At 40.2% G+C, this 18,034-nt stretch overlaps 1 protein-coding gene across 1 annotated transcript in view; it reads left to right on the top strand.

Moving 5' to 3' along the window:
- Positions 1-6,630: 6,630 nt before the first annotated feature.
- The window catches only part of DEK (DEK proto-oncogene), a 29,320-nt gene continuing 17,916 nt past the window's right edge, over positions 6,631-18,034 (top strand). Inside the window, exons 1-7 of the mRNA XM_026511562.4 lie at positions 6,631-6,855; positions 7,247-7,406; positions 10,522-10,623; positions 10,878-10,987; positions 12,034-12,128; positions 13,137-13,257; positions 17,844-18,032. Coding sequence (XP_026367347.2) covers positions 7,256-7,406; positions 10,522-10,623; positions 10,878-10,987; positions 12,034-12,128; positions 13,137-13,257; positions 17,844-18,032 — 768 coding nt within the window. The 5' untranslated portion in view covers positions 6,631-6,855; positions 7,247-7,255. The remainder of the gene's footprint in view (positions 6,856-7,246; positions 7,407-10,521; positions 10,624-10,877; positions 10,988-12,033; positions 12,129-13,136; positions 13,258-17,843; positions 18,033-18,034) is intronic.

Below are 18,034 nucleotides of genomic sequence, written 5' to 3'. Positions count from 1 at the left end.
AAGGGGGGGATGGTAAGTAGTGTCGATGCTATAGAGAAACTAAGCAATATTATAGGACTCTTCAAAAGAAGCCTTTCAATTGCCTGTTTGGGGATGATGGTTGGTCTTGATGAGAGCAGTTTTGCAGAGCGCTAGGAAAAGAAAATGCACAGCATTCTGTCTGGGTTTCTCCATCTCAGCAATACTGGGGTTTTGAACTGGATGAATCTTTGTTGGGAGGGCTGTCTTGTGTGTTCTAGGATAGTTAGCAGCATCCTGGCCCTCTACCCACTAGACGCCAGTAGCTCCTCCCCAAGTTGTGACAACTGAAAATGTCTCCAGGCAATGTCAAATCCCCAGCGGGCAAAATTCCCACCCCCATCCCACTGCAGAACTACTGCATTAAACTGAGATGTGGATGGGACAGTTTTCTTTTCCTAATTTGCAAGTAAGTGTTTATTTTAATTTTATAAACGCAAAATGCCTATGCGATAAAAACTTACCCAAGCCTTCTCTAGTTCATGTAGAGAATAAGTTGTAAAAAGAAACATTTTATTTATAAAAGTCTATATTCAAAATAAAATTAATAGGATAATTTCAGAGTTAGATGTATTTTTTTTCTATCGTGGCAGAAAGGAGTTCATTCATTATCCAGGGGTAGGGACTGGAGAGATGACAGGGGAGCAAAATAAAGGGGCACCAAAAAACTTGGAGGTGGTGGGTACGCTCCCAATCTTCATTGTGGTCATGGTTCCATGCTGTAAACATATGTCAAAACTCATCAAATAGGATACTTTCTTCTAAAAATTCTTGTTATTTTTTTAAGTAAACTCTACCCCCGGCATGGGGCTCAAACACACAGCCCCGATATCATGAGTCACCTGCTCTACCAACTGACCCAGCCAGGTGCCCCTGGGATACTTTCATTATGGACATTTTATTTCATGCCAATTATACCCCAATACTTTTTAAGGAGAGAGAGAGAAAAAAAGAAGAAAAAAAAGATAGGTTGCTTATACGAATAGCAAGGAAGAGTAGGTGATGAAGCTGGACAAGTAAACTCAGGTTCAGACTGTCATGCAATTTGTTGCAGGTTTGAATTCTGTCCTATGTGTAATGGGGAGCCAACTGAGAATGATAAACATGGGTGTGATCTAGGCATTGCTACTACCTAAGATAACACCCCATTTCGATAATCTCATGACAGTGTTGATGATTTCTAGCGGACTTGTAGTGGAAAACATTTGACTGCCTCTGAGATTATGATCTGGCCAACAGAGATGGTACTAAACATAATCTAAGCACTGAATATTAATCCATAAGCACAGGAGCCCCCTTCACCAGAGATGATTTCCTTACTTTACAGTGAACAAGGGAAATAATACCAAAGCTCCGTGCTTCTCTATTTCTTCGGTCTCATTCGATGGAACAGCTGATAGGGATATATTTGTGAACTGTGTTACAAACAATACTTGCTAAATATAGAGCAAAATTAGGTCCCAGGGCCAAAATCTGGTAACTGCTTATCCTTTGTCCTCCCACTTTTATAATCTCACCACCATTTCCCTCAACTTCTCCTACTGTTTACCTGGAACAGTCTTCCCTGGCCATTGTCAGAGCTGGGATATCTAGTTTATCAACCAACTGGGGCAGTCACATATTTTCAAACCTAATCTCAAATTACTAAACTGTGTACTTTGGCTAACTCTTTCTACCAAAATAGAGTATGATATCTTGTTTTTAGAAGGACCAAATGTGCCACTATATTTATATTTATGACCAGGTTTAAATAAGAATCTGGTCATCACTTTACTCAAGCCATGGTCATTTACTGAGCTGATATTGCTGGAAGGTCTTTAAATAGCATTCAGACAACAGACTCATGCCCCTAAGAACCAAAAGGATTCATTTCAATTAAACAAATATTTTTAAAGTATTTACTATGTGTCAGGCACTGTGCCAGGAACTGAGAGAGAATAATAAATAGCATGGGCTTGGTCTCTGCCCATGAAGCTTACAGTCTGGGAAAGATAGATATGCCTGCATTAGGGCTAGACAGGTGTCTGAGAAAGGTAGATATATGTGTGCAGTGTAAGTAAAAACTTTCTTAAGCCAAGATGAAAAAAAAATTTAAGATGCGGGGTTTTAGTATTTCCAAAATAAAACCAACGCACATCCACCATTCATCTCAATTGTATCTTATCCGGTTGCAATTATCGGCCCCTTATGCGAAGAAACAGCAATGCTCACCAATTCATCCTTATGTGCCCCCATGCTGCCCGGATTCTTTGCAGTTCGGTGGGGTCTGGTGACTCATTGGAGCAGAACCACAGAAGCGCAGGAATGAGTTCTCCTCCTGCTCTATGTCCCTAGCACTGTGAACTCCAAGCACTTGTGTGGAGATGCTAAATCCAGAAGATCAAAGTGGCCCCGAGCAATGAGTAAACCCCATGAAGGGAAGCCCTGGGAGTTGCCTCCACTGACAAAGAGCTTTATGGCTTGAGAAATAAACCTTTGAGGTTACACAAAACTGTTGAACTGCTGTTAAGTGAACTTTTGCAGAAATAACCTGCCCTGTCCTAATACGTCATCTCATCACATTGAACAAAAATCTTTGTAATGAGAGTTTCATAAGAGTTTCGTGTGCATTCCTTCAGCAAATGTTTATTAACCACTTACTATGTGTCGAGCACGGCTTCAGGGCTGAGAATACCATGATGAATGATCCAAAGTCTGGGCAGCTACATGGAGCTTACGTTTTAGTGGGGAAGACAGACAACTTTCAGGGAGTGAAATTCTTGATCTTGTCCCATTTTCACCAAATCTCTCGCTGCCTTATTTTCCTTCCTGCTGAGCTTACATTCTACCCTCTATATTCAGTGTCCTGTCCATATCCTCACCTCACTCCCCCTTCTCTCCTTTCTTCGTACTTGCCTGGCAAGATCCCAACCTGGTTAAACCCAAATCTTTGCCATCTCCACAGCTACTCCCAAGTAGATGAATGCAGCTGGACAAAACCCAGAATCCTAACTGGTCCTTACTTTGACCTCACGGCCACCCATCTCACTGGGTCCTCCTTGAAGCATGCTGGTAGCCATACTACATTCCCTAATCCATTCTTCCCCAGTCTCCAACATGACTAGCTCACATTTCCTCTCTCCTGAAACCTCCAACAGTCCTTCCACACTCGTGGTCAGTGATTTGGCTCCTGACTTCATTGAGAAACTTAAAAGAACTTCTAAAACTCTCACTACATGTGCCAATCCCCACCCAATGTCAGTACCCCGTATGCTGCACTTTCCTTCTTGTTACTGTGTGGAAACTGCCCACTATCCCATCTAAGGACAACCCCTACTCTGTGTACCAGAACCCATCTCTTATCTGTGGTAGATACAGAGGTGTACCACCCAGATCCCCCTTCAAGGAAAGACCTGCGACCCAGCTACAGAGCCCCCCAGGGTCTGTCGCAGCCATGGAGTCACTCTGCCTAAAGTCATGCCCTTGCATGCAGTGACTGACCAAGGTGGGGTTATAAAAGTCCAACGAGGAAGGACACTCTGAAGAGCGGTACTCACTCCAGAGCTGTGCACGGGATTGGCTAAGGCTTTGCCAGGTCTGCCTCAGTTTGACCTCTTCCTCTGCCCAATCTTGCATCCTGCCCCTTCCTTTCACAGGTATTGATCTCCCATAACTACCTGGTACCCTAACTTCTGCTTCAGCATCCACTTACAGAGATCGGCCCCTCCCTCCCTTTCACCATGAACTTTCCACTCCCTACTGAGTCCCACCATCATATAAACATTCGGTAATATCTCCCTTCCTAAAAACCAAACTACTTTTGAGCTACTGTTCCATTTCTCTGCTCCGCTGAACAGCAAAATTCCTGGAAAGTGTCTGAATCCATTCCTTGCCTACCTGTCTCACCAGAGCCCCACTCCTGGCACCTTCCCACATACCACCTTCCCAGAAACAGTGTTGTCGGTGTCGCTGGTGACTGAGCATTCTTACATCCAATGGACAATTCTCAGTTCTCATCCCACCATGCCTTTTAGCAGCTTCTGACCCAAGGGATCACTCTCTCCCTTTTAGACACTTTTTAATCATTTGGCTTCTGAGACGCAACTTACAACCCATGACTCTCCTCCAGCCTCACTGGCTACAGTAGATCCCTCTCATCTCCTTTGCTGGTTCTTCTTCCTCTCCTGAACCTTTTAACATTGGAGAGTTCCAGGGTACGATCTAGACTCTCTCCTCATCTGTACCGATGTTCACTCTGTTAATAATCTCATCCAGTCTCAGGGCTTTAAATACCATCCACATGTTGACAACTGCTAAATTTATGTCTTGACTAGAGCTTCTACCCCTGAATGCCAGACTCTCACATCCAACTGCCTATTCTGAATCTCCACTTAGATTAATAGGAATCTCAAACCTAGTATGTCCAAAACAATGGATTCCCTTCCCTATCCCCTACCCCCTCTCAAAGAAAAAAGAAGCCCTGCCCTCCCACCCCCAACCCTTCAGGTCTTCCTCATCCTTAAGTAACTAAGCTACTTGGTTCTACTGGTTATTGAACCCAAAACCAAAAGTCATCATCGACTCCTCTCTGTTGGACTCTAATATCCCACATTCAATACTTGAAAGAATTCTTAAGAATTTATCCAGTCTTTCTCCAGTGTTCTCATTTACTTATTGTCTCTTTTCAAATGTCATCGTATTAACAGTTATTAAGTAGGTAAAATAAAATCCCATCCACCCTACTGGTACTTATCTCCTTTAACCTGCTTTATTTTTTATCAAAATTAGTCATTCAGTATATTCACTTATTCATTGTTTCAAACAGAATGCAAGCTTGAAGATTGCAGAGATGTACTTCTGATCTGTAGCTCCTAGTGATGAGTAGGAGATAGTGCTCAGCAAATACTTTGGAATGAGTACATGAATGAATGAGAAAGGATGGAAAGGGACTAGTGATGGTATTATGGGGGTAGCAGAAGCTCGGGGGCATAAAGCTAAATGATGTGAAAATGCAAATCTTTTGAAGATGCTGAGGGAAAAGTGGTCCTGGCAGAAAAAAAAGCAAAAATCTCAAAGGTAGGAATGAGCTTGGCTTTCTGGGGGAACATCAAAGAAGGCTTGTGTGGCTGCAACAGCCAAAGGTGTCAGAGAGGTGAGACTGTTAACAACTGGATTGCATAGGACTTTATGAATGGTAAGTATTTTGAATTTTATTCCAAGTATGAAGAGAAACCACTGGAGAGTTTTAAGCAATAGAGTACCCAATCTGATAATTAAAAAAGAAAAAAATCCCCTTGGCTGCTGTGCCACTGGCAGGGGGTTGGGGGTGGCAATGTGGAAGCCACCTGACCAGTGAGAGGCTGCTTGGAAACCCAAGGGTGGACAGGATTTGAATGGCATCAGGACAGTGGGGAAAATGATATAAAATTTGAGGGTAGAAATGACAGAATTGGCTTATTGGTTTTTGGTAAGGGCACAAAAGTAAAAGAGAGGATTCAAAGAAAATGTCTAATTTTGCCATGCAATCTAGACTCCATTCAGGCAAATTTAACTCATCATATTTCCATTAAGTCCATTGACTAAAAGGATCCTTTGGGCACCTAATTGTTGAGGAGTAGGGAGAAGAAAGGAAGGGAATCACATACAGAAAGGGGGAGCTATTGAGGGGCGAAAATACTGCGTTCAGGTTTTGAAATGTTGAGTTTAAAAGGTATCTGCGGAGCTGGCCTAGAACTCCGGGAAAAGAGGCTGGACTGGGCAATACCGTATTTAATCTATTATCTTCCCCACATTTACGGCTCTGAACGGGGCAATACCGTGCTTCCCCTATTATCTCTCTCTCACACGCGCACCCCTGCTCTTACGGGTCTGAGCTGGGCATTACCGTATTTACTCTATTATCTACCCATATTTACGGGTCTGGACTGGGCAATACCATACTTCCTCCATTATCTCACACACACACGCGCACACACACACCTACATTTACGGGTCTGCACTGGGCAATACCGTGCTTTCTCTATTATCTCACACACACACACCCACATTTACAAGTTTGGACTGGGCAATACCGTATTTCCTATATTATTGCTCTCTCACACACACCCCTGCATTTACAGGTCTGGAAATAGATTTGTCTTTGGTGACGTGAACTTTCAACGTGGTAGGATGTTTTTCCTTACGGTGCAATTTACAATCCATGGGGTCCTCAGAAACACCGCAGTTTCAGGACTCACCCCCAGCACGATCTCTGGAACCTATATGAGACCACTCATTTAGTAATTCCCCTCAACCTCTGTGACATACTGTAGGTAGCGACTTCCTGGAATGGGAACTTCTCTACCACCAGCCGCCCGCCCCCTCCCGGGCGCAGGCTGCCCCCCTTTTCCGGGAAGGAGCCGAGGGGACAATACCCAGGCAGGCCCCCTAGCGTTCTCGCGATCAGCCCAGAGGCTGGCCGGCCGCCCGGGACGCGGCCCGCACGCTTCGCCAGCAGACATCCCACGAGCCAGGCCTCGCAGCCCTGGCGGCCCCAGAGCGCGCCGCCCCTCCGCCCCCGGCCCGGGCGACCCCTCGCGGCCCCGCCCCGGTCCGGGCTCCCGGCGGAGGCGCCCGGCCGCCCCGCCTCCCCCACCCGCGCGCGCCAACTCCCAGCTCGCGGCCCTGATTGGCCGCCGCATTCCCGCTTTCCTTCCCGAACCGCCATTTTGAAAATCTTGTTGATTCGGGGGAGCGGAGAGCGCGGCGCAAGCGTCACGCCAGAGAGCGGCCAGCGCGCCTCCTCCTCGGTGCTCGCCGCCGACTCCCGGAGCCTCTTCGTGCCTTCGCGCGCCAGGCCCGCGGCGGCCGGCACCGGCGGTGAGGGCTGTGTCGGGGCGGGGGAGGCCGAGAGGGCGCCGCGGGCCCACCCGCCCGCTCCGCCGCGGCCATTTGGACGTCGGCCTGGGGCGGGGGAGGGGACGCGGGGCGGCCGGCGGCCGGCGGCGGGCGGGGGTCTGCGCCGGCCGGGCGGAGGGAGGGGCGGCGCGGCGCCCGCGGTTTCCCGCCTCGGGAATTCCCGGAGCCGCAGGGAAGTCGTCCCCGGGGAGTGAGCGCGGCTGTCCCGGCCGCGGGAGGAGGCAACTTTGAGGTCGGGTTTCCCGCGGCCCCCGGCGTCCTGGGGCCGGGAAGCGTCGGGCGGGTAGCGGTGGCCGCCCCGTCCCTGCCGCGGGGAGAGAGGAGACCAAGACGTGTGGCTGCCCGCCCGCAGGTCCACAGCATGTCCTCCTCGGGCCCAGCTGCAGAGGGAGAGGGAACCCCCGCCCAGCCCGCGTCCGAGAAAGAACCCGAAATGCCCGACCCGAGAGAGGAAAGTGAAGAGGAGGACGAGGACGACGAGGAGGAGGAAGAGGAGGAGGAGGAAGAAAAAGGTAGGAGAAAGTCGCGTCCCGGGTGATGGATTTCACACAGAACCTTTCTCCTGCCCCATTTTTGCTCCTGGAGACGCTAAATCGGATCTCTAGCGAGAGTGTTTGCGAGATTTATCCCTTTTTGGTGTCGAGCAATAGCAGAGAATTAACTTGGTGAATTTCAGTTGGTAGAAAATATTTGTTAGCGTTGTTATTACGTATCTTGGCGTGCCGTTGACTTCTGGCCAGCAGTGCGTGTTCGTAACGTTTTCTCATTTGACAGGATGTTTCTAAGTTTCGGATCTGTTTTTAAAACCGTTAGCTTTTAAAGTTGTTAGGAGAGCCGTTTTAAATTTTCCTCTTTTGCTAATTTAAGTACAGGTGTTTTGCCTTTAGACGTTATTACGAGGGCCTTCATGAAACCACACATTAAGACTTAAAGAAGTTATGCTGGTCCTGGAAATCTTTGGACCACCTTAATATCTTTGCTGAACTTCCGCAGAGGCCGTTTTCAAAGGCTTGGGGGAGTTAACTTTGACGGGGAAACACCAGTGAAAGCTGTTGCTAACTTGAGAAAGTAGTTAAATATGAAAGCAGTGAACTGTGAAAGAGTTCCGAAAGCTGTCTCAGTTTTGGAGTTGCAGAAGAGCAGTATTAACCATTATTTACCTGGAGGCATGAAACAGAAGAACCTCACAGAATTCGGGAGTGGTACAGAATCACTTTATCCAGCACGCGTGGGGCAGTGCCAGCTTCCCAAAACGTTTGTAGCCACTTAAAAAATCCCTATCACAGTTCTTAGCTTTCTCCGGTGATATTAACCCAATCTGGGTTTGTTTAACATGTGGCTCCAGCTCAGCCAAACTTGGGAAGAAGTTTGAAGTTTTCTCCCCAGACCCAGGTTTAATGTCAGTTTCTGTTGAGTCTAAATGCGCCCATGGTCAGCATTTTATAAACATAATCTGGGTTGAGATTACAGGGTACGCCTTTCGTTTGTTCAAAGTGGTAGGTGTTCTGAGAAAGGAGCACTTCCACATTTAAATACAAAAATGCTTAGAAAATTGGGGCGCCTGGGTGGCACAGCGGTTAAGCGTCTGCCTTCGGCTCAGGGCGTGATCCCGGCGTTATGGGATCGAGCCCCACATCAGGCTCCTCCGCTATGAGCCTGCTTCTTCCTCTCTCGCTGGCTGTCTCTATCTCTGTCCAATAAATAAATAAAATTAAAAAAAAAATGCTTAGAAAAAAAATATAAATTACTTTTAAATTATTCATAATGCAGTAACTGAAAATTGGCTGCAGTATCTCAACTACTAGTCCAAAATTTTCTCAGCGTTTTTTCCTCCAATTTTTTGTTTTTTAGTCTCTTTTTAAAGACAAGGCTTTGATACCACTTAGATGATGGATTCCTATGTGTCAGGAAAAATTATAGAAATCATATAAAAATACTACACATGGTGATATAGTAATGCTTGGGGAACTGATGATAGTTCGAATTGGTATTTTTGTTTTTTCAAAATTACTCCTAAGTATATAGTTGTTCTAATTGCTTATTGTTCTATTTCCTTATTTGAGGTGTTTGTGGAACAAGTAAAATTGTAAAGGTTTTTATCCTAGTTAGCCCTGAAAATTTAATTCTACTACTGAGGCATCACAGAAACAAGGCAGTGTAGTCTGTGCCAAATGAGGGTGTAATTGACTTGTCTTTGGCAACTGAGTTGACAATATTACTGTTTTCTGAAAAATAGAACTCACAAAGGTGAGCGGGTTTGGAGATGATTATGACTTCTGTTTTGAATGCATTGCATTGGGCCTATAGGACATGAAGTGGAGCTGTCCAGTTGTTGGCCCTGATAGCTGATTTGAAACTCTTGACTAGAGAGAGGTCAGGAGAGTCATTAGCTTATAGAAGGTAATCAAGGGTGAGCAAATGGCTTAAATCACTCAGGGAAAGGAAATAGCACAATAACAGGTTTTGCTTTAGAGTGCATTTTCTTCACTCTGCACACCAGTGCCAGAATATACCTGGTGGAATCCCTTTATCCTTCCTAATTCTTTCTGTGCAAATCCTTACATCTCCAAATCTTACCTGTCCTTCAAAGCCAGCTCCAGTGTTTTGATCCTTTTTCTTAATCCAAAAATAACTACTGTCTTCAACTCAGAACTGTTATTTGTAGATTTCCTTCGGTGTTTTATCATATTCTGCTTGGAGTAGTTTGTGTCTCATCACCACTAGTAGACGTGATCTCTTTCAAGTTATTCAGTATCTTAACCATCTGTTCATCCCCCCTCTTAGTATCTAGTGAAGCTTTGCACAAAACAGGCATTCAGTTGAATGAATGAAGGGACCTTTAGTGATATAGTGACCTCTTTTTTATCTGCATTTATCTCAATAGACAAATTATTTTGGAAATTTAAGCTCAGTGTTTTAAGTTTTTACGTATAGGTTCTATATCTTCTAGCCTTTTTTTTTTAAAGTAGTCTGTACTATAAACAATTTAACTTTTTTAGTGTGATTTATGACTCTTGTTATATAAACATTTACTAAATTACAAAATAATGTCCTCCCAGTCAATTGCAGTAAATGTAAACTTATAGAATTTTACCCTATTTATAGCAACTGCAGGCTGCTTTAGCTAAGGTCCTTGCTTTTCTTTCATCTGCTTACTGAATTATGCTTTTCTTTGTATGTTTTTGAAGTTGTTATAATCTCAATCTAAACTTGCTGTTTGATGATGTACCATAAACTAAATCACAATCAACAGAATTAGGTCTAATCAAAGAGTAGGCTTAGTGAGGGCCTTGGTGATTTTTCACAAAGTGATTAGACTTACATTAGCAATAATTATAGTTCAATAAAAGTTTGTTTGCTTTATGATTTTTTCTTTTAACTGGATCCCTTGTGAGGTTGCCAGGTAAGTAAAATGCTACTCTAAAAAAAACTTCAGTGATGCTATTAAGTTATCATTAAGTATTTTCATCTCTCTCTCATCATTTGCTTCTCAAAGTCATGCTCAGAAGAAGAGTAAGGTATTAGAGGTTTCTGCAGTTTTTTTCTACATCCAGTAAAGTTTATCCAATAAAGTTAATATGTTTTTTAAGCTTTTAGCTATTTAAGAAGTATTAAATTAATTTCTAGAAAAGAGTCTCATCGTGGAAGGCAAGAGAGAAAAGAAAAAAGTAGAGAGATTGACCATGCAAGTCTCTTCCTTACAGAGAGAGCCATTTACCATTGCACAGGGTAAGTTTATTCTGTTCTTTTCATTTTATGGTGAAAATGTCTAAATATACAAAGTGATGGTCAGCAGTGCTCAGTTTTTAGTGTTTACTAAGTAGTTATATATTATGGGTATAATTTTATTTAGTTTGCATTATTCAGCAAAAGCTATATGTAAATTATGCTATAAAATGATTGTGATTAAAATAACTGTAAATGTATTAAGTCATAATGGGTATTTAATTATTAGTGTGGTTTTGTTTTTTTTTTCCCCCTAGGAAAGGGGCAGAAACTTTGTGAAATTGAAAGGATACATTTCTTCCTGAGTAAAAAGAAAACAGATGAACTTAGAAATCTACATAAACTGCTTTACAACAGACCAGGCACAGTTAAGACCTTTTTTTTGTATCTTTAACCTAGTAACATGTTTATGTATTAAAATACTTCACAATGGAAGTATAATTTTAGTTTTGGAAAGGATTTCTGCAATCAACTAGTTCAATTTCTGTACCATACTAGTGAACAAACAGAGACCTATACTTATTAAATGATTTATCATAGAATACGTAGTTAGATATTAGCACATAGTATTGTAATATCCATGCTTTGTAATGTAGTTGTTTTTATTGCCAAACTGAAATTTCAAAGTGTGAAATCCAAATTGTTTTTAATGATTTTCAAATGTATTAGAAGAAGTTTATTTTTTGGATATTTCTAGCTATTCAGAATAAATGATACAGTATAACTATCTCATTGCATGAGCTAATATTTGATAAATTAGGTGGTAATTCTTTGTTGGGGAATTTCTCAGAACAAATCAGTATTTCATTTACCAAATTACACTGTACATACAACTTCACTATTTTGTATAATTGTGGAAACTTTGCTTTGGGTTATGCATGGGCAAAGTGAAGTTTGGCGTTAGAATCAAATGTCTGAAGCATGGTATAATTTCCTATCGTCCTCACTACAGTCTAATTTACACAAGTCTTACTGTTACTGAATGGTATTAACTTCTGGAGGTCCTCTGTTCTTTTCAAAGAGTAAAATCCATGACTCTCTGATTTGGGAAACAAATGTTACTTAAGAAAAGGGAGTTTTTTTTAAGAACTAACTTTCCACATCCCCCAGTATTGTTAGATAACATTTAGTTGTGGTTTTATAATTGCCAGTAAAAATTCCCAGATGGAAATTCATTCATTCAAAGTGAAATTGTTATTTTTAAAGAATTAAACTTTTAAACCTTGTATGACATTAATATTTTAGTAACAAGTACAGTTTTCAGTTGTGAATAAGAAATGTTGAATAAACCACTGTTGTAAGTGGGAGACAGATATGAAAATAAAGATGTTGGCTTTGAATTTTTTTCTTATGTACATTTTTTTCTTATTACTGGGTAATAAATAGCATTAATAATAAGGGAAACATTTTCAGGTGTCCTCATTAAAGAAGAATGTGGGTCAGTTCAGTGGCTTTCCATTTGAAAAAGGAAGTGTCCAATATAAAAAGAAGGAAGAAATGTTGAAAAAGTAAGTTATTTTTATAAGCATTGTTTTGATCAATGTGTTATAAGTTTATTTTTAAACATTTAAATATGACCATTTAGTCATTTTTAGTAGACTGCTAATTCTTTGCTTTAAATGCCAAGATCTGACTTTTCTTCATAACTATCAATTTGAGATGTTCAGTACTTTCCAGGAGTGATTATTAAGAGTATTGAAAACGTACGTCTAAAAATGTTCTATTTCTTGGAAGAACTGTATACACAAGTTGTTCAAATAGTCCAAAATTTAGGTCTAAGGGGAATATTAGTGAAAAAACTCCCCCACTCTTTTTTCTTCCAGCCATTCTGTTCCCCCAACTTACAGGTACCATTTAAACTATTTTGAAGATAATCAATTTGATAGGAATAGTGTTCTTCACCATAATGCAAGCAAGATGTTATATTAAGAGCTTATGTTTGCTAAATTCCCTATAATTTAAGAGTTATAAAGAATAAAAATGATTGCCTACTTCTTCATCAAAATGTTGTCATAGTAGGAGTGCTGAGGGGAAAATGTAGGACTTAATCACCAACCCGAAGAATTGTCAAATCCTTGAATTTTATAGTACTAAAAACCTTTTACATTATTTCCTAGTGAATTGACTTTTTTTTTCTGAAGTAGGCTCCATGCCCAGCGTGGAGCCCAACGTGGGCCTTGAATATATGACCCAGAGATTGAGACCTGAGCTGAGCTCAAGAGTCGGATGCTTAACCAACTGAGCCACCCAAACGCCCCAACTTAAGTTTATTCTTTTTACTATCTTTAAAACTTAATTGGTAAATGGTGTCTTCAGTTTATTAATAATCATATCTGGTTGTATTTTGTACATTAGTCAAGATTATTAGGAAAGTACTTTTTAGATTCAGAGAAACATGAGATGTTTTTTAATGTTTGTACGTGAGCCAGTTTGTTTAGCTATTGTCTTTATGTTGTGGAGAATATTTATAAGCTTTGCTACATAATAAACTTGGTTTCTTTCATTTTCTGTTTTAGATTTAGAAATGCCATGTTAAAGAGCATCTGTGAGGTTCTTGATTTGGAGAGATCAGGTGTAAATAGTGAACTGGTGAAGAGGATCTTGAATTTCTTAATGCATCCAAAGCCTTCTGGCAAAGTGAGGACCAATTTTTATTATTTCAGTAACAAATCAATTATTTATAGCCTCTCCTTTCTTTTTTTATGGAACAATTTAGTTTGTTAGCAGCATTGGTTGTCAATTTTCAGTATTGCCTTCTACATTCAAAGAATGTGCCTCTGTTGACATATCTGCAATAGTTTCATGATAGAAATAACATTAGAAGCCGTACAGATATATCCTCTCTTATCAGATAAAAAAGGTATAAGATTGAGAAAAATAATTATTCACTAAACTGATGTTAAATGGACAGAAACACAAACTAAGTGGCCGGGGTTATATATCTAGAAGGCACTGCAAGAACAGAAACAGGTTGAGTTGAGGGTGAGGTGTTGGAGTAGTCAGGGAGGGTATGCAACCTTCAGCCAGGTCAGGAAAGATAAGATGGGAGTATATTAGAACTGGGTATTTTCTAGACACTGGAATAAGGTTATGAAAATAGAACATAAAAAGAAAAAAAAAAGCTGACTCTTACAAGTTTCTTGGGTTGGGTTTCCAGAATCAGCAGAGCCTAGGAGGTAGACAGGGAAATAAAATGGCCCTATACTTTACCCCATTCTTAAATTTAGATTAGGTTTGCCTGAATTGTTTAACAAAAGACATCACTGACTTAAAATGTCTATTGAGGTGTTACTTACACGACACCCTGCATTTTCAGTTTGTTTGAAGTTTATCAGTAAGTATTTTCATATTCTTCCTTATTTTGATAGCAAAGAAATTATGAAGAGATCTAAAGAACCTAGGAGTTCAGGGGAATACCATTGGTGAGGGGAGAGGTCATAAAGATTAGGAATCAGAAAATAGCTCTGGGACTTTGGTTTTATCTGCTGTTGGTCCAGTTTACCGTTAGCTGGGCAAAGGCTGATAAAGGATATTTTTGTAAATTGTCATGCAGCTAAAAAACCCAAGGGCCATGTTGAATCTTTTGTTTTCTTTTGTTTTTGGTGTTTTGAATTGGCTTAAAGATGAGAGATTATCTATTTTTGTAAACTTTTACTATGGCCAGACCTCTACTTCACAATTTCATGTGACAAATTGAATACCATTTCTCCAGAAGACATTACTAAGTTGCTTAAGTTATGAGGGATATGTTTATATTCTTTTCCTCAGTGATTTTTTTAACTATTGGTTTTAGGACCTGATTACTCTTAAAAATTAATGAGGACTCCAGAAGCTTTTATATGGGTTATTTTGATATTTACTATATTATAAATAAAAACTGAAAAAATCTTACGTTAACGCCTACGCCTACTACATGTTAACACAAGTAATATTTTGTATGAAAAATAACTATACTTCCGGAAAAAAATTTGAAGAATGGTATTGTTTTATGTTTTTGCATGTCTCTTCATGTCTGGCTTAAGAAAAGACCGCTTTGTTCTCATTTGCTTCTACATTTCAATCCACTGCACGTTATTTTTTTGCTTAAAGTATGTAAAGAAAATCAGTTTCTCTAAGTAGTTAGAAAAAGGAATATTTTTAAAACTTTGAGATAATTATGGGTGTTCCCCTTTGATACAATACCAACACTCCACAGCGGTAGTTTATTAAAGGTTAGTTGTAATGTGGTCTCTGAAACCAAGTGAGTGAACTCTTGACCTTTTTTCAATGGTTTTGTAATTGAATTCACCATCTGGAAATTCTTGGTTTTCTGAATTATGCAGGTCTTCCAAATGTGGGCACATTTCCATTAAACAATGTCAGAAAGTCATTCATTAATACAACCACCATCTCATCAGAAGAATCTTTAGGTATTGGGAGGCTGTTAGTTCATGGTGATGGCTGTGAATTATCCATGTGAAGTTTTGAAATTTTTCATTGGCAATAAATACCATCAGTTGTTTTCCTTGTAGTGACAGGCTCATGTTCAAAATGAACACACACCTTTTAAGTACCTAAGTCTGAATAGACATATTTTTACAGTTCTTTCACAAATAGTGTTTCATGGGAAAGGTAGCTAGCTTAGCTCCCAGATCAGTTGTGCAAGTATCTTTTCTTGAGAAAACCAGTGAAGTTCAGTAAGTAGCAAACATATTCTATGTGTACCTCCCATTTTGTTACAGATTGCATAAAGACATGTACTCACAGGTTGAGAGTTAATACAATATTTACGGCCTCATCAAAGACATTCTTAAAGGAAACACCTTTTTTTTCTTCCTGGTTGGTGGCTGTGAGGAATATAGTGACGACCAGCATAGTTTGCTTCCTCCGCCGTCATTAGTACTCCGGTGCCAGCAACTTTATGGCCATCTTTGCTTTTGCAGAGTCCGTAAAAGTGTCAACACAGCGAAAAGAGAAAATAATGTCTTGAAATTATTATGAAACTAGCTTGGACCTTGTGGGCTTCTGAAAAGGCCTCAGGAAACCCCCAGGGGGTGCATGAACCATGTTTTGAGAACCACTCTTTTAGCTTTACAGAGTCCAACTCTTACACCCACTTTCTGTATCTGATTCTGTGAGAACTACTCCTTAATCTAATGATAAATATCAAGTTATTTTCTACACTACCATACCTTTCTGTCATTTAAGAAAAACACTGTAAACTCATTAGTACTAATTTTTTCTCCATAATAATAAAATTATTGAATTAACATTGTTTTACTATCTTTTTTTGGTACTTCTACCTTGCTTGTCTGTTTTTCAGATTTGTTTCTAAAAAGGGATGATGCTGTTGACACTGGATTCTGGTTAATAGACTCAACTATTTTTAGAACCAGTATAGGAAAGCTCTAAAATATATATATGTATTGTTACTTTTTTTTTTAAAGCTCCTTATTTATTTTTGGAAATTGAATTTTCTTGATTGGTTACTTGCATGATTTAACGTTTTTCCCCTTCCTGTGTAGATTATCCTGCATCCATCATCTTATTACTGATTCCATATACAGATTATAGTCTTACTGCCTGTATCTGGTTCCTGAAATGAGATAGTAAGGGATACCACATTTTTCTAATATATTTGAGTCCTGGATTTCATATAATGAATAGGGAGAGTTTGGACAGTGAGAGTCACCTTTTCTCTAGTGAGATCAAAGAATTTATCCAAATGGATTTAGTTCCTTCTACTAGATGGTAATAGTAACAGGTCACATAACAAGGATATCTATGTACATTCAAGGAAGTTTTTTATAGAAACTTATAGAGAACCCCTCTGAGAAATATCATTGGTCTACTAACTTAAAATTTCTGAAGCGACCTATATTGGCTGTTGCCCAGCCTGCCTTTAGGAAGGATAGGTTTTTTGGGGCAGCTAGAGGCTATCTTGTGGATTGTACGTGGCCTGAGAACACCACATAACACAAAACAGCCACCTTTTCTTAATTTTTGTGCAGGTGATGGTGACCTTTAAGACTGGAAGTTTCTAGGAAAGAAAGAATCTGTGGTTCTGCTAGCTTCATGAAAGATTTTGCCTAAAGTTACCCCTAATGTTTATACAATTGTGTATAATAAGGTTATGTTATGGAATTTTCTTACTGTTTCTGCTTATTGTAGAAAATAATATAGGCAAAAATAAAAACAAAAAGATACTTATAATTTTGGAAATTTTAATTCCTCAGGGTATATCTTTTCAGATCTTTTATGCAAGGTTATTTTATGGTTTTCAGTTTCATAAGTTAGCAAATAAACTCCCCTAAGAAAGCATTTAAGAATTAAATTTGCTGGTTAATATAATCAAATTGTTTCCTCACGTGACCTCTGCTTTTTCAATATGCGTGGTTTAATTAAATACCGGAGTAAAAGCAATACATGTATTTCGTGGTTCTTAATTAGCTTCATAATTAACATACCCGACACTAATTGCGTATTTAGAATCATCAATGAGAATATAATCCTGGCATTACTGAAAGTAGAGCCTGGAGGTAATATGAATATAAACTATATAGATGATAAATTCAGGATGTGAAAATGAGGTTTTATTTCCTTTATTTGTGGCTCCAGTCTTTTGATGGGAGGAGCCTCTAAAGCAAGAAGCTCCTCTGGTATTGATAGTTTTAATGCTTATAGGAGTGAAATAACTTACAAGTCTAACTCAAAATAGCCTGATAAAGTGTAAATAACTGAGCTTAATACAGTGTGTACTTGGGCTTCTAATCCCATGTCAGAACACAGGACAGAGGGGCGCCTGGGTGGCTCAGCCGTTACGCGTCTGCCTTCGGCCCAGGGCATGGTCCCACGGTCCTGGGATCGAGCCCCACATCGGGCTCCCTGCTCTGCTGGGAGCCTGCTTCTTCCTCTCCCACTCCCCTGCTTGTGTTCCCTCTCTCGCTGGCTGTGTCTCTTTCTGTCAAATAAATAAAATCTAAAAAAAAAAACCACAGGACACAGTATGTATTTCCGCATTTGTGAAGAGTCTTGCCTAGGTGTTAGAACACAAGTGAAAGGGTATTGGTAGTGCGGACAAAAAGATCAACTTGACGTTTTAAAGATGAATTGTTCTCTGTAAAACTGCTAAGTTTGGAAATACTTGAGACAGGAACAAGAATGAGTTGATAAGTAGTTATCAAAAATGATTGACTTGGAAATATAATAGCTCATTGGTGTTATCTTTATTTTATTGTATACAGCCATTGCCAAAATCTAAAAAAAGTTCTAGCAAAGGCAACAAAAAGGAACGGAACAGTTCTGGAATGGCAAGGAAAGCTAAGCGAACCAAATGTCCTGAAATTCTGTCAGATGAGTCTAGCAGTGATGAAGACGAAAAGAAAAACAAGGAAGAGTCTTCAGATGATGAAGATAAAGAAAGTGAAGAGGAGGT

Source organism: Ursus arctos, unplaced genomic scaffold (assembly GCF_023065955.2).
Source record: "Ursus arctos isolate Adak ecotype North America unplaced genomic scaffold, UrsArc2.0 scaffold_31, whole genome shotgun sequence".
NCBI lineage: Eukaryota > Metazoa > Chordata > Mammalia > Carnivora > Ursidae > Ursus > Ursus arctos.
This window is presented reverse-complemented; position numbering and strand designations above follow the sequence as displayed.